Below are 12735 nucleotides of genomic sequence, written 5' to 3'. Positions count from 1 at the left end.
GAGCTTTGTAGCTGACAGTTCCAGGTTCAAGCCCCAGCCTGGCCACTTTTCAAGTTGGCTCTGCACAGGCCCTTCCCTTGTTTGGAAAGATAGGTGTGAGACCCATCACCTTGCTGGGCAGCTGTGGGAATCCACCCAAGCAGCCCGCTAGCCCCTTGAGTTCCCAAAGCCACCGCAGGACTCTCACCTGCTGTGGAGTGGTGCTGAGTACCAAACTAACCACCTGGCTTAAGCACAGCCAGAAGGTGCCGAGCCAGCAGCCTGGCAGAAGGGGCGTTTTGTGGCCCCACTCATGACGTGTGGAGTGCCTGCTGCTTCCCATCAACCTAAGGGAAATAAGGGGAGGGGGGATCTGCTCAAGGTCTTCAAACTGGTTAAGTGGCCATTGCAGGGTGGGGAGGAAGCCAGGTAACGATGGGAACGCTGGATCTACCCATGTGTCCTGAGAAAGGAGCCTGGGGTGGGTTTGCCCCTCTGCCCCAGGCTGTTTTGAGGTTGGAGTGGGGGATTTTTAGGTAGGTGTTAGCATGTCAGACCAAAGCCCAGCCCTGGGCAGGTATGCAAGAGTGAGCGGGTGCCAGGTGGACATGCAGGACCCTGAGGCACTCTGCCTGCACCTGGATCAGGATGCCCTGGCCAGGCTCCCCCTTGGGCTAGGGAGGCATCCAGGGAACTTATTGACTAGGGTTAAACTCACCTTAAGGCTTTTAGCACAGTTGGTCCTTGGCAGAGAGAATTCCCAGAATTCATTTCCCAAGAAGCTTCCCTGAGCTATCCTCCATGCCCAGCTCTATGGTGGGAACTGGGACCCAGATGGAGACGAGGCCCCTGGCAGCTTGGAGCTTGGTCTGGTAGGGAGGCAGACGAGGGAACAGCGGGACCCAGTGTGATCGGCCCTGTGGAAGAGAGGACTCGAGCTGACAGGGTTGGGGGTGGGGCAGCACCAAACAAGGAGGCCCCTTGACCCGGAAGGTGTTAGAGTTGGTGCCTTCCAGGACACAGGATCAGATGCACCCAAGTACAGGAGCCAGATGGATGGTCGAGGGCTTTAGTGGTTTAGGGTGGCTGAGCATGGGAGGCCAGGGGTGGAAGCAAGGAATGACGAGCTGAGGTCAGTGAGAGACAGCCAGCTTTTGGATTAAGGGCCGGGCACGGTGGCTCACGCCTTTAATCCCAGCACTTTGGGAGGCTGAGGCAGGCACATCACAAGGTCAGGAGATCAAGACCATCCTGGCTAACACGGCGAAACCCCGTCTCTACTAAAAAATACAAAAAATTATCTAGGCGTGGTGGTGGGTGCTGTAGTCTCAGCTACTCGGGAGGCTGAGACAGGAGAATGGCTTGAACCCGGGAGGCAGAGCTTGCAGTGAGCTGATATCGTGCCACTGCACTCCAGCCTGGTCAATAGAGCGAGACTCTGTGTCAAAAAAAAAAAAAAAAAAAGAAAGCCGGATTAAGGATCATAGGGTTAAGGCCCAGATAGATGGGGCCTCATCTGGAAGGTGGGGGATTCCCTGAAGCGTATTTGGCTGGTTGTGTTGGGATGTTTGCTCCAGCATCTACAAAAGCACCCCTAGTCTGTGTCCATGTGGTTTAGATGGGGCTGGGCTTGCACTCCCTCCATACACATACTCCACACGCTACCTGGAGTGAGAGAGCCAGGTTGGAATGTTGCAAGTGACAGAATGGTCCTCCCACTAACTTAGAAGGTGTTCAAAGGATATGGAGGAGCTTCGGGGTCTTAGTTGTGGACCCCATTCTCATCAGGGCACACCCACCAGAACCAAGATGCTAGAGCCATTTGGTTTTGCCTCTTTGAGCCCAGTTGCAAACTCAAGAAGGAGTCTGAGTGGCCAGGCTGGATACCTGCCTGCTGTGCACTGAGGGAGGAGGGCACTTGGGTTCACAGGCTCACCAGGATGGCACCCATGTGGCAGTGATTCCCCTGTTGAAATCAGGGTGCCTGTATCCAAAGAAAAGGGAATGGGTACTGGGCGGCCACTTCCTTTGCATAAGGAATTCATATCCTCTCCCTTAACACATAGGCACTTAGACTGGTTCACTGCTAGAGACTCAGCCCAAATGAGTCCAAAAACAATCATTCATGGAGTTGTTTGCTTGTATTTTGCTCAAATGATGGGGAAGGAATTGGGGCTCCCTTTCCTCCAGGGATAGATGGCAGGATATGAGCCTAGGGCTGTGGGGGTTGTCCTCGCCACCCTTTGGGAAGAGCTTGCCTGAGAGTGATGCAAACATAGAAGCACATACGTGCCTGACACCACTGCGGGAACACTTGGAAGCAACTGTGACCAAAGCTAGAATCTACCCTGGGACTTTTTTTTTTTTTTTTCTTTTTGAGACGGGGTCTCACTCCATCCCTTAGGCTGGAGTGCAGTGGCGTGATGTCGCTCACTGCAACCTCTGCCTCCTGGGTTCAAGCGATTCTCCACAGGCGTGCGCCTCCAAGCCCGGCTTTTTTTTTTTTTTTTTTTGTATTTTTGGTAGAGACGGGGTAGAGCTCAAACCTATTTGTTTGGGGGTTCTGTCACTTGCGACCCCAAATGTTCCAGCTAATACGGTGGTGGAGGGGTTTTTGGAAAATCACCTTAAGTGCAGTAGAGAAGTTGGACGAGAGACAGCCCAGTTAAGAGGCCGATGGACAGCCAACTTCAGAGTGGCCTCTGCAAGCTTGGACCTCGGGGTAGACAGTGGGGCCCTCTCTAGGGGTCATCTGCTCCCTGGTGGGGTAGGGGGGAGGCATGTCCACGGAGGTCAGGGCTATGGATTCGGCACTAGGTCCTCCTCCCCGTGCTGCTTGCTAGTAGGCATGTGGTGGTGTACGCCTGCTGGGCACCTAGCAGGAGGGGTCATGAGTTGGTAAGGAGCCACACTGGGGTGCCTGCCTGCTCAGGGCCCCTGCCCACTGCGTGTGCGCAGCGCCTGTCAGGATGTGACAGGAACCTGGACATATGTGTGCTCTCCGAGCTGAGTTGTGTACGCGTCGGAGTTCTCGACCTCAGCTTCCTGGTTGTGCATCCAGCGTACACGACCGGTGTGGCCTGGGCTCCAGCCTGGCGTGTGGACCGGGTCGGCCGGCGTGTGCCTCCCCTGTGAGGGTGCCCTGGCGGGTGTGAGCCCGGCGGGCTGGAGAGTCGGGTCTCGGCGCCGCAGGTGGGTGTCCATCCTCCCCTCCTTCCCTCCGGGGCAGCCTCCTCGAGGCGTGTGGCTGGGGGTGGGGGGCCCCTCTGCTGGCTGCCGCGCGCGCGCACGCTGGGCTCAGCACCGGCCGTGTACGCGCCCGTGCGCGCGCCCCGCGACTCCAGCCCAGCGCTCGGAGCCGCTTTCGCTGCCACTGTCTGCTCCCCCGGGCCGCCGCCGCCGCCGCCGGCCGGCTTACCCCGGCAGGCCCGGCGGGCTCTGCTCGCTCGGGCCCGCCGCCTGCTCGCCGCGCTGCTCGCCCCGAGCCAGGAGAACGAGCTCGAGGAGGATGCCTGGGCCCGTGAGTACCGCGGCGGCTGCGGGCCGGGCGGGCACGGAGCGCGGGCGGAAGATGGTCCCCGGACTGAGCCCTTCCCCGCGGGCGGCTCTGCGCCCTGGCCCCGGGTCGCCGCCCCGGACCCCTGCCCGGGCCGCCCCTCCCCCAGTCCACACAAGAGGGAGGGAGAGCGCCAGTGAGCCAGGGAGCCGGAACGGGGCGCGAGCCGCCACCAGTTCGCTTGGAAACGGTTGCCACAGCAACGGGGTTGCGCTCCCCAGCAACACGACTGCGGGGTGGCGACGCCCCTCCCCACCCTACCCTCTCCCCTAGGCGGGCCCACAGCTCGGGGCGCAGGGAGAGAGGGGTGCCAGCGGGGGCATGTCGTCCCTCTGGCCCGGCTGGGTGTGCCTGCCTCCACAGCCCATCGAGGGTGGGGGTGGGGGCGAACGGCTGTGGGCACGAGCTGGCTCCCACGTGGCTGCAGTCGTCGCAGCAGGGCTCCTGGGGTGGCTGCAAACGTGGGGGCGGCCCAGCCCCTGGGCTTGTCACGGGAGGAGGAGGCATGGAGGCTGGGGCTGGGGTCTTCGCCCATAGACCCCCCAACCACCCACCGCCGCCACCACCCCCCTAATCGTGCCGGCCCCTAATCGCGCCGGCCCTGGACATGGCCTGAGCCGAGCTGGGTTCCCCAGGGGCGACGTTTCTTACCAGGGTAGAGGAGCGAAGCTTGCATCCCTCCTCCTCCTTACGGCCAGGGCACGTTGTCAAACCGGGCATGGGCCCGTGGTGAGTCTCTGCTCCGTGTTGCTAGCCACCATTCTCCAGGGAGGGGTGGAAGCAGAGTGGGCAAGAGCAGAGGAAAGGACATTGCTAACCCAGGGAAGCTGAAGCCCAGGCCAAATGGGATCGACCCAGCCCATTGTCTGGATCACAAGTGCCCCTTTCTTGTCTGAGCACAATGCCCCAACTGTACTGAGTGGCATGCAGGTTGGCCGGCAGGGAGGCCCGCGCCACATGGAGGTGCCTGGTCCTCCAGGGGAGCTCCTCTGGGAGGAGAGTGGCCTCTGACTCAGAGGAAATGACCTCTGGCTCCCCTCCCAACCTCCCCTCAGCAGGCATCATGCTGGAGACAGAAATGGCCCTCCTGCCAGCTCTCCCAGGCCTGACTCAGCAGATGCCAGCCCCGACCGCGGGCTTCAGATCCAGGATCCCAGCGACCACAACAGCCCTTGGGTTTCCCATCCGGGGAGGCCTCCTAGAGGTGACTGACATCTGGGGCATTTGAGGCCTTGGTATAAGATGCCCTTAGATGGGTGGTGCCCTGGAGGTCAGGCCTGAGTCTCCTGCAGGCAGGGCGCCTGGGGAATGACTCACAGTAGCTTTCATTCCCTTCCTGCTCTGTGAGAGCTGTGTTGAGTGCTCTGCATCCATTATCTCCTAATTTTTTTTACAACAGTTGCTCAAGGTAAGTTTATTATCCCCATTTTAGAGATGAAGACTCTAAAGGGAGGCTCAGGGAGGTGAGTGACTTGCCCAAGGTCATACTAGCAGTAAGTGGCAGAGCTCAGTCCACAGTGCAGGCTTCTCTGCGGGCAAAGGTCCTCTCTGCCTGCTGTCTAACTTCTCTTGTAACCCTGGCAGAAGAGAACGGTAGAGCCTTCTAGAGGAGCATTCTTAACCTTCCTTCACTTTCCTCCAGTGAGGACATTCCCCATCTTTCAGGTCTTGGTACATTTTTCCTTCTTCCAGCAAAATCAGCCAAATTCTTGCTCCCCCAGATGCATTATAGGACGGGGCTAGCTTTCTCCCTCCCTTCTTCACTTCCTCCCTGCCTCCATTTTCTCCCTCTGGGTGAGACCAAGCAGCGAAGGGCTGCCTCAGTCCCCTGGGAAAACCCCAAGCCCTGACCCTAGGCTCATGGGCTCCGTGGCCTGCTCAGCTTGCAGTCTTGGCTGTGGGAGAGAAAATTTAGCAAAGATGGGCCCGTGCAGTGCTGCTGCCTGTGGGTGCTCAGTCTAGCTCCAGGCATTGGAAACCCAAATGCTTCCAAGGATCAGGGGGAAGTGGAATGAGTGAGGCGGGCCAGGGAGCCACTCAGCTCCAATCTTTGTCACTGTGTGAAATGTGGACTTGGTATGACCTGACTGTCCAATTTTCAAGATGAACCAGAAATCTAGACATTTATATAAAATCTCCTGGATTTTTAAATGTTGGCAATTAATCAGAATGTTTTAAAAATGGATTGTGAGCATGGATTGTTTTTAAAACATGTCTGTGAACTGTGTCCAACCTAAGGGTCCTGTGTCTGAGACCTCTGGCCTGTGGGAAAGGGACAGCAGTTTTTGGTGGGCCACCTGCAGGGGCTGCTTTCTGTATTTGAGCCTATTGAGGCTGCAGGGTGATCCCTCATCAGAGGGAGTTCTGTTCTCCCCTCGGCACCCTTGTCCTACTGCTGAAGAAACTCCAGCTCAGGTATGGGAGTAGCCAGGACAGGATCACATGGCTCAGTGAGGATGGAAGCCAAATATGAGCTCAGGGCTACCCCTCGGCACTCTGCATGTTACCCAGGCTGCCTCCCACCAGGGTATCACCATCATGCCCATGTGGCCTCCTCCCCTGGAGGGTCAGATCATTATTTCTATGCTAGCTGCGGGGATGAAGGCACAGAGAGCCACAGGCTGAGGTTTCAGTGGAGGAACCTGGTCTCTGAAAACCCTGCCCTGAAGAGGGCCGGAGCTGAGTGCAGTAGACACTGGCCTGAGTGAGGGCTCTCCACCTACAGGCCCACCGGGGCCTCAGTCTCTGTGGTCTTATTTGTAGTTTCCCAAGCCCTGGGTTCCTGGCTTGGTGTCAGGGTTGGGTCATCTACCTGCAAGCAAGGGTGCCACTCAGTACCCTGGGCTAGGTGGAGGGCCGTTTTGGCCAGCTCCAAGCCTGGCTGACTGTGGGAGTGGAGACAAGTCCTGTCAAGTCCTCTCTGGCCTCAGTTCCTCTGTATTGGTGTGGGAGGGGTATAAGGGTGTTACCAGTGGCTCCCTGAAATGCCCTTCCTGCTGGGACCAGGAACTTTGTCATCACCTGAGCTTCACATCACCTGGCTATGGAGACCTGAGCTGGACCCACTCCTTGAGCCTACATCCTTGTCTGTAGAGAGAACAGTAGCCACCTCCTGGGTTTTCCTTAGATAACTAGCATAGAGACCAATAGTGGACCTGGCATGTGCAAGGCACACAGGACAGGCTGTCAATCTGTCCTGCCCCCTAGCCCTCATCCCCTGTTCTGCATTCCTGTCCCTTCCCTTGAAGACCAGCAGCTCTAGCCTCAAATCCAGGTGTGACCCAGAGTCCCTGCTGCCCGGGATTTCCCATCCCTGCCCCCCAGAACCCTGGTGTGTGGCTCCATACAGCCTTTTCCTTTGATTCATGTAGATGCCTGGGTTCTCCACTTGCTTATAAACCACCCTGCCAAGCGAGGGCTGGGTGATGGCTTTTCTCTCAGTGACATTTTGGTGAATGGCTGACATTTCCCAGGAATGAATTGGACACAGACCCAGCCCTTAAGGTGCTCCCGGTCCCACAGCTAAAAGACCAAACAAGTAACAAGTCCTCCAGCCTCTCCTTCCATAGGTGGTTCTTGAGCTACTTACTGGGTGCCAGCTGGTAAGACCGATGGTGCTGGACCCTGGCCACCCTGGAACATCCTGATATCATTGGGCTTCCCATCCCTGAGGGGTGAGGTGGCTCAGGTGAGCCCAAGAGGCCTTGGCAGGAGCTCATCCAGGAGGCCAGCACCTATGTCAGTGGTTCTCAGAGTGTGTTCCCTGGCCCTGCAGTACCAGCATCTGCTGGGAATTTGGCAAAAATGCAAACTCGGACCCCATCCTAGACCTACTGAATCCAGCACTGGGAATGGAGCCCAGCACTGTTTTAACAGCCTCCACGTGGTTCTGATGCTTGCTTAAGTTTGAGAGGCCCGGATCTAAGCCATGTTAAATATTAAATGCTAGATTGGCTCCTGAGGCAGCGTGGTGTTATGAAGAGTGACTAGGCTGGGCAGGGGCACAGCACAGTGGCAAGCATGGTGATGGGGGCCAGGGGAGAGACGATGTTGGCCTGGCCAAGGCAGTGGCAGGAGGACCAAAGGAAGTGGACAGATGCCACCCTGCAGAGGATGTGGTGGATGGAAGGAATGCTAGGCTCTTTGCTGAGATAAAGGGCCCAGTAGCAGATCTTTGCTACTTTGGCGTGTAAGGCTGAAGTGTAGGGTTCTTTGTGCAGAGGGCAGTGTGGGAGGTGCCCACAGTAATGCAGCCAGGCCCTGGTTCTGTGTGCCCTTGGGTGTCATTTAATCTCCTTGAGCCAAGTGTTCCCATCTGCCAAATGACAAGAATGCTGGCCTGCTTCAAAGAGTGTGGTGCCCAGCCCTCAGGCAGGGAGCACCCTGGGGACACACACATCTCTGCATCCTCAGCTCAGAAGCCACCATCATCAGAGCTAATGTTTGTTGGCACCTCCACACCCTTGGCATGGATTAGCTTCATCTTCACCGATGAGGAAACTGAAGCAACTTGGAGGTTAAGAAACTCAGCAAGGGTCTTGCTTTCATCCCCTTGTCATGCTCCCAGTGAGTGTGTGGCCCGAGAAAACATGCAGAGCGATATGGTTCAAAAACACTACAGATAAATCAAGATGGAACCCTAAAACATGTTCAAGTAACCTTCATGAAAGTAGGAAAAGAGAAACAGGAAACAAACAGAACATGAGTAATAAAATGATAAAATGGCAGACCAGTCCGTCTGCCTGCAGGGCATCGTTCCTAGCACCTGAATGTGTTGGGTGGGTAGGAGGAGGCAGGTATGTGCTACTTACTCCCAGTCTGGAACAGCGTGGACAGTGGAGGGAGTGACTGGGAGAAGCAGGCTGCAGGCAGGGTCTGAGTCTGAAAGGCTCCCAGACAAGGGCAAGAGCTCACATAGGAAAGGAGCAGTAAGGGGCATGGTTTTTTCAGGAGGCTTTGCAAAGTCTGGCCTGGTCAGGTAGAGCATTTGGAAAGGTCTGAATGAACCTCTGATATTTATGTATTGAGCACCTATGGTCGGTTAGTGAGAGTCTACTGAGCACCTGGGAGGGAGGCTTCAGACAGGATTCCAGTCCCATGGGCCTGCTGTGACACTGCCAAGGGGATAGTGTTCAGCGTCAAATCCCCACCCACTCTGCCTGGGGGCAGAGCCAGGTTGGGGCCATGGGGCTAGCTATGTGACCTTAAGCAAGTGCCTTCCTCTTGCTCTTTGGCCCAAAGTTGCCTAGTCTATAAAATGCAGCTATGATGGCACCCAGCAGGTCCTGGGTGTGGCCTGCCCTGTCTGGCCTAATGCCCTACCTGCTGAGCTGGGTGCCCTCAGGGCACAGACCCTGTCTTTTGTCTCTTGCTAACCTGGAGCTACCATTACATCTCCCCTTCATCCTGTAGCTCTTTCTCATGCTGCTATTCCACAGCAGCGTTGGGCTGGTGATCAGGCATGTCAGGGCCCTGGTGGGAAGCGATGGGAATGCACATTTTGGCTGCTAGCTGGCTTGTCTGCCCAGTGCCCCCATGGCTGCCACTTACATCTGGCTTATCACATAGGGAGTGTTCTGACAGAGTTTGGATTCAGACTCAGGCTAAATCCTAGCTCCTCCCCTTCTGAGCTGTGTGACCTGGGGCAAGTCATTTCCCTCTCTGAGCCTATCTCCCTGTCTATCAAATGGGCACAACCAGCACGGACAAGGTGGTATTGAGAGGATTCTGTGTGGTCCTTGAAAGGTATTTCTAATTCAGCTAAACCCCATCACCTCCAGCCCCAGAGTTACCTTTTCTGACCCGGAGCTGTTCCTGCCTGGCAGGCCAGGGGGACCTCTAGTTAGTGCCAATTTCCTCAGAGCATTCCTGATGGCTCAGGAAAAGAATAACAGATGTAATTAACTCCCAGTGACTGGCAGCATCGTGTTTTTATCTGGGCTGCGTCACCATGGCAGCCTCATGGCAGGGTTGTCGAGGGGGCGGGCAGAGCTATGGTTCCTGCCATTGTCTGTTCTGGAATGCAGGCCCAGGAGAAGGGGACCGGCACGGGCACCAAGTGGCACGTGGCTGAAGGCAGCCATGGAGTCAGGGGCCATCTGGGGAGAAGTGTGGGGTGGCCCATGGCCTGGCTTCCCCCCAGCTTGGGGCTCAGGCTCCCTGTGGCTCTCAAAGCAGAGTGTGTGTGTGCCTTGGGCGTGCTGAGGGTAGGAGGGTCCGTGGGGCTCCTGGAAGAGGCCCACAAAGTAGCCCAGGCAGCACTACCCCCCACCCCACCCAGGCTAGGGTTTTGTGGCCAGGCCTGGGTTCAAATTATGCTTCCACCACCTGCCATCTCCACAGCCAGTTTTCCCCAACTCCTCATCTGTAAAATAGGAATCATTCCAGTTACCCGAAGGCTTTCATTCAAACCCTTGTGTATAAGGCATTCAGGAAAGGCTCAGTTCTGTTCTGTGGGGGCGGTGAGCAGTCACCTGCCACCCTTCACTCAGAGTCAGGGCTCCTTTCTACCTCTTAGGGTGCAAGGTTCCCCCTCTCACCCGCGTTTGTGGAGAGGAGGAAGCAGAACTAGAGATGCCCATCTGGCGTGAGTGCAGGACCAGGTGGGTACGACAGACTAGCTTCCGACCCTCATCTACTTTTCCTCCCCTCCGCGAGAGGGAGAGGGAGACGGCGGCCTGGAGACAGAGGCAGAGCCAAGTGGGGCTGTGCAAGGGTAGGAGGCGGGGAAGCGGAGCTGGAGCAGGCAGGGCGCCTGGAGGAAAGGAAGAGAGAGACTGACTGGCCCACGCCCGGCGCAGCGCGCTAGGCGCAAAGGCAGGGCCGGTGGCACGCAGTACTGGCACGCATTACCAGTCGGAGCCACCCGCCTGAGCCCTACTACGGGGACGGGAGCGGTGGAGACCTGGAGGGCGCGGTGCAGGGCCAGTTGTTCCGGGCTTTGGGCAGCCAGGGGCTACCAGGCGTCTGTACAGGGCGCCAGGTGGCTGTCTGTGGGGCTCCAGATGTACCACCCTTTCCCCGCCACACAGCAACTGCGCCGAGACGCCTCTTCAGGGACCTGGTGCGCACAGGCTCCTGAAACCCTTTCGCAGCTGGGGTACCTTTGGCCCAGGGACTGTGGATGGCGAATCTCTCATCCGAGCTGGAGTCCGGCCTTCGCGCGCCCCCTGCTGGCCCGTCTCGGCTCCCCTCGGCGCCCGGGCTCCGCGGCGGCGGCCGGGGCTCAGATCCGGGAAACCCTACCGGGGAAGCCTTGAGGCGTGACGTCACCGTCCTCGGTGACGTCATCGGCCTCCCGGGGAGCGCGGGGCTCCCACGGAGAAGGCTTTCCCCGGACTGCGCAGGGCGCGGGCGGGGGCCGGGAAGTCGTTGGGGGCCGCGGCGCGCCTTCACTGCGCCCCGTGTCTGCCCCACAGGTCCCGCGCGGCCCCGGGTGAGGCACGCCCGCGCGCCCGCCGGCGCCATGGGAAGGAGCGGGCGCCACTGCTGTCCCCCGCCGGCGCGCGCACGACTTGAGACCTGCCACGGGCAGCCCCCGGCCGCAGGTCCCCGAGTGACGCTGGCGGCACCTGAGAGTGTGGCGCGGGCCCGAGGCCACGCAGAGGAGCCCAGTGTCCAGTGAAGCGGCTGAGGACCCGCCGCCCGTGCCGCCGCCATGGTGATGTCCCAGGGCACCTACACGTTCCTCACGTGCTTCGCCGGCTTTTGGCTCATCTGGGGTCTCATCGTCCTGCTCTGCTGCTTCTGCAGCTTCCTGCGCCGCCGCCTCAAACGGCGCCAGGAGGAGCGACTGCGCGAGCAGAACCTGCGCGCCCTAGAGCTGGAGCCCCTCGAACTCGAGGGCAGTCTGGCCGGGAGCCCCCCGGGCCTGGCGCCGCCGCAGCCGCCGCCGCACCGCAGTCGCCTGGAGGCGCCGGCGCACGCGCACTCGCATCCGCACGTGCACGTGCACCCGCTGCTGCACCACGGGCCCGCGCAGCCGCACGCGCACCCGCATTCACACCCACACCCGCACCACCACGCGCTCCCGCACCCGCCGCCTCCGCACTTGTCGGTGCCGCCACGGCCCTGGAGCTACCCGCGCCAAGGTGAGTACCGACCTCTGCCAAGGGGCGATCCGGGCCGCCGGGAGTGGGCGGGCGTTGGAGGGCTCGCTGCTTACCCGCGGGGTTTCCACCCGCAGCCTCCGGGAGAACACGGGCAGCGGCGGGCTGGGGCTGGAGTTGGGGCTGGGGCCTCTGCGAGAGGCTGGGAACCGGCGGCCTCACCCCCTCCGACCGCCTCCCACTCCGCAGCGGAATCGGACATGTCCAAGCCACCGTGTTACGAAGAGGCGGTGCTGATGGCTGAGCCGCCGCCGCCCTACAGCGAGGTGCTCACGGACACGCGCGGCCTCTACCGCAAGATCGTCACGCCCTTCCTGAGCCGCCGCGACAGCGCGGAAAAACAGGAGCAGCCGCCTCCCAGCTACAAGCCGCTCTTCCTGGACCGGGGCTACACCTCCGCGCTGCACCTGCCCAGCGCCCCTCGGCCCGCGCCGCCCTGCCCAGCCCTCTGCCTGCAGGCCGACCGTGGCCGCCGGGTCTTCCCCAGCTGGACCGACTCAGAGCTCAGCAGCCGCGAGCCACTGGAGCACGGGGCTTGGCGTCTGCCGGTCTCCATCCCCTTGTTCGGGAGGACTACAGCCGTATAGAAGGGCGCCCGGCGCCCCGGGCCCCACCGGCGGACTCCTGGCCTGACTGCGGGGCTTTTTAAATGCTTCCCTGGACTGCGGGGAGGGGCGGGGGGAGGGAGGGATTTCTTATCCCGTTTGTTACATTTTGAGGATAATAAAGGTGTGTGATCTGGTTTGGTACAAGCGGAGGGTGCACCCGCTGCTTTCGCCCAGGGTTCTGGTGACCAGACAAGCCGGGATCTTGGCAGGAAGAACCCTGAACGTGCGTTCCGCCACAATAGAGCCTAAGAGTACAGAACTGAGATCAACCTTCTCAGTTCCAGGCGGCTTCCCCTGGGAGCCTCAGCCCCCAGCACCGCCCCCCGCCCCGGCGGGTCTTGGAATTAGGGTGAGGACGCCCCCTGGTGGCAAGGAGGTGCTGCGGCCTCGGAGGTGGGAAGAGTTGGGAACCTGGGTCAGGGCAGGCGGCAGCCCAAAGGGATCTGGATTTCTTTATTAACAGACATGAGCACGACCCGTTACA

At 59.4% G+C, this 12735-nt stretch overlaps 1 protein-coding gene across 5 annotated transcripts; it reads left to right on the top strand.

Moving 5' to 3' along the window:
* Positions 1–2507: 2507 nt before the first annotated feature.
* Positions 2508–12395, top strand: PRR7 (proline rich 7, synaptic). Of its 5 annotated transcripts, none has more exons than XM_017896044.1 (4): positions 3461–4264; positions 4591–4943; positions 10954–11625; positions 11833–12395. In XM_017896044.1, the coding sequence occupies exons 3-4, from the start codon at positions 11193–11195 to the stop codon at positions 12228–12230; spliced, it is 831 nt and encodes a 276-aa protein (XP_017751533.1). In that variant the 5' UTR covers positions 3461–4264; positions 4591–4943; positions 10954–11192; the 3' UTR covers positions 12231–12395. The 5 variants fall into 5 exon arrangements, with proteins under 5 accessions (XP_017751535.1, XP_017751533.1, XP_017751532.1 ...); XM_017896043.1 differs by adding an exon at positions 10053–10137 and having other exon boundaries at positions 3461–4739; XM_017896046.1 differs by lacking the exon at positions 4591–4943 and having other exon boundaries at positions 2508–3499.
* The last annotated feature ends 340 nt before the right edge of the window (positions 12396–12735 follow it).

This window comes from Rhinopithecus bieti, unplaced genomic scaffold, assembly GCF_001698545.2.
Source record: "Rhinopithecus bieti isolate Rb0 unplaced genomic scaffold, ASM169854v2 scaffold_26546, whole genome shotgun sequence".
Taxonomy (NCBI): Eukaryota; Metazoa; Chordata; class Mammalia; order Primates; family Cercopithecidae; genus Rhinopithecus; species Rhinopithecus bieti.
Note: the sequence above shows the minus strand (reverse complement) of the source record. Positions and strands in the feature narration are given on the sequence as shown.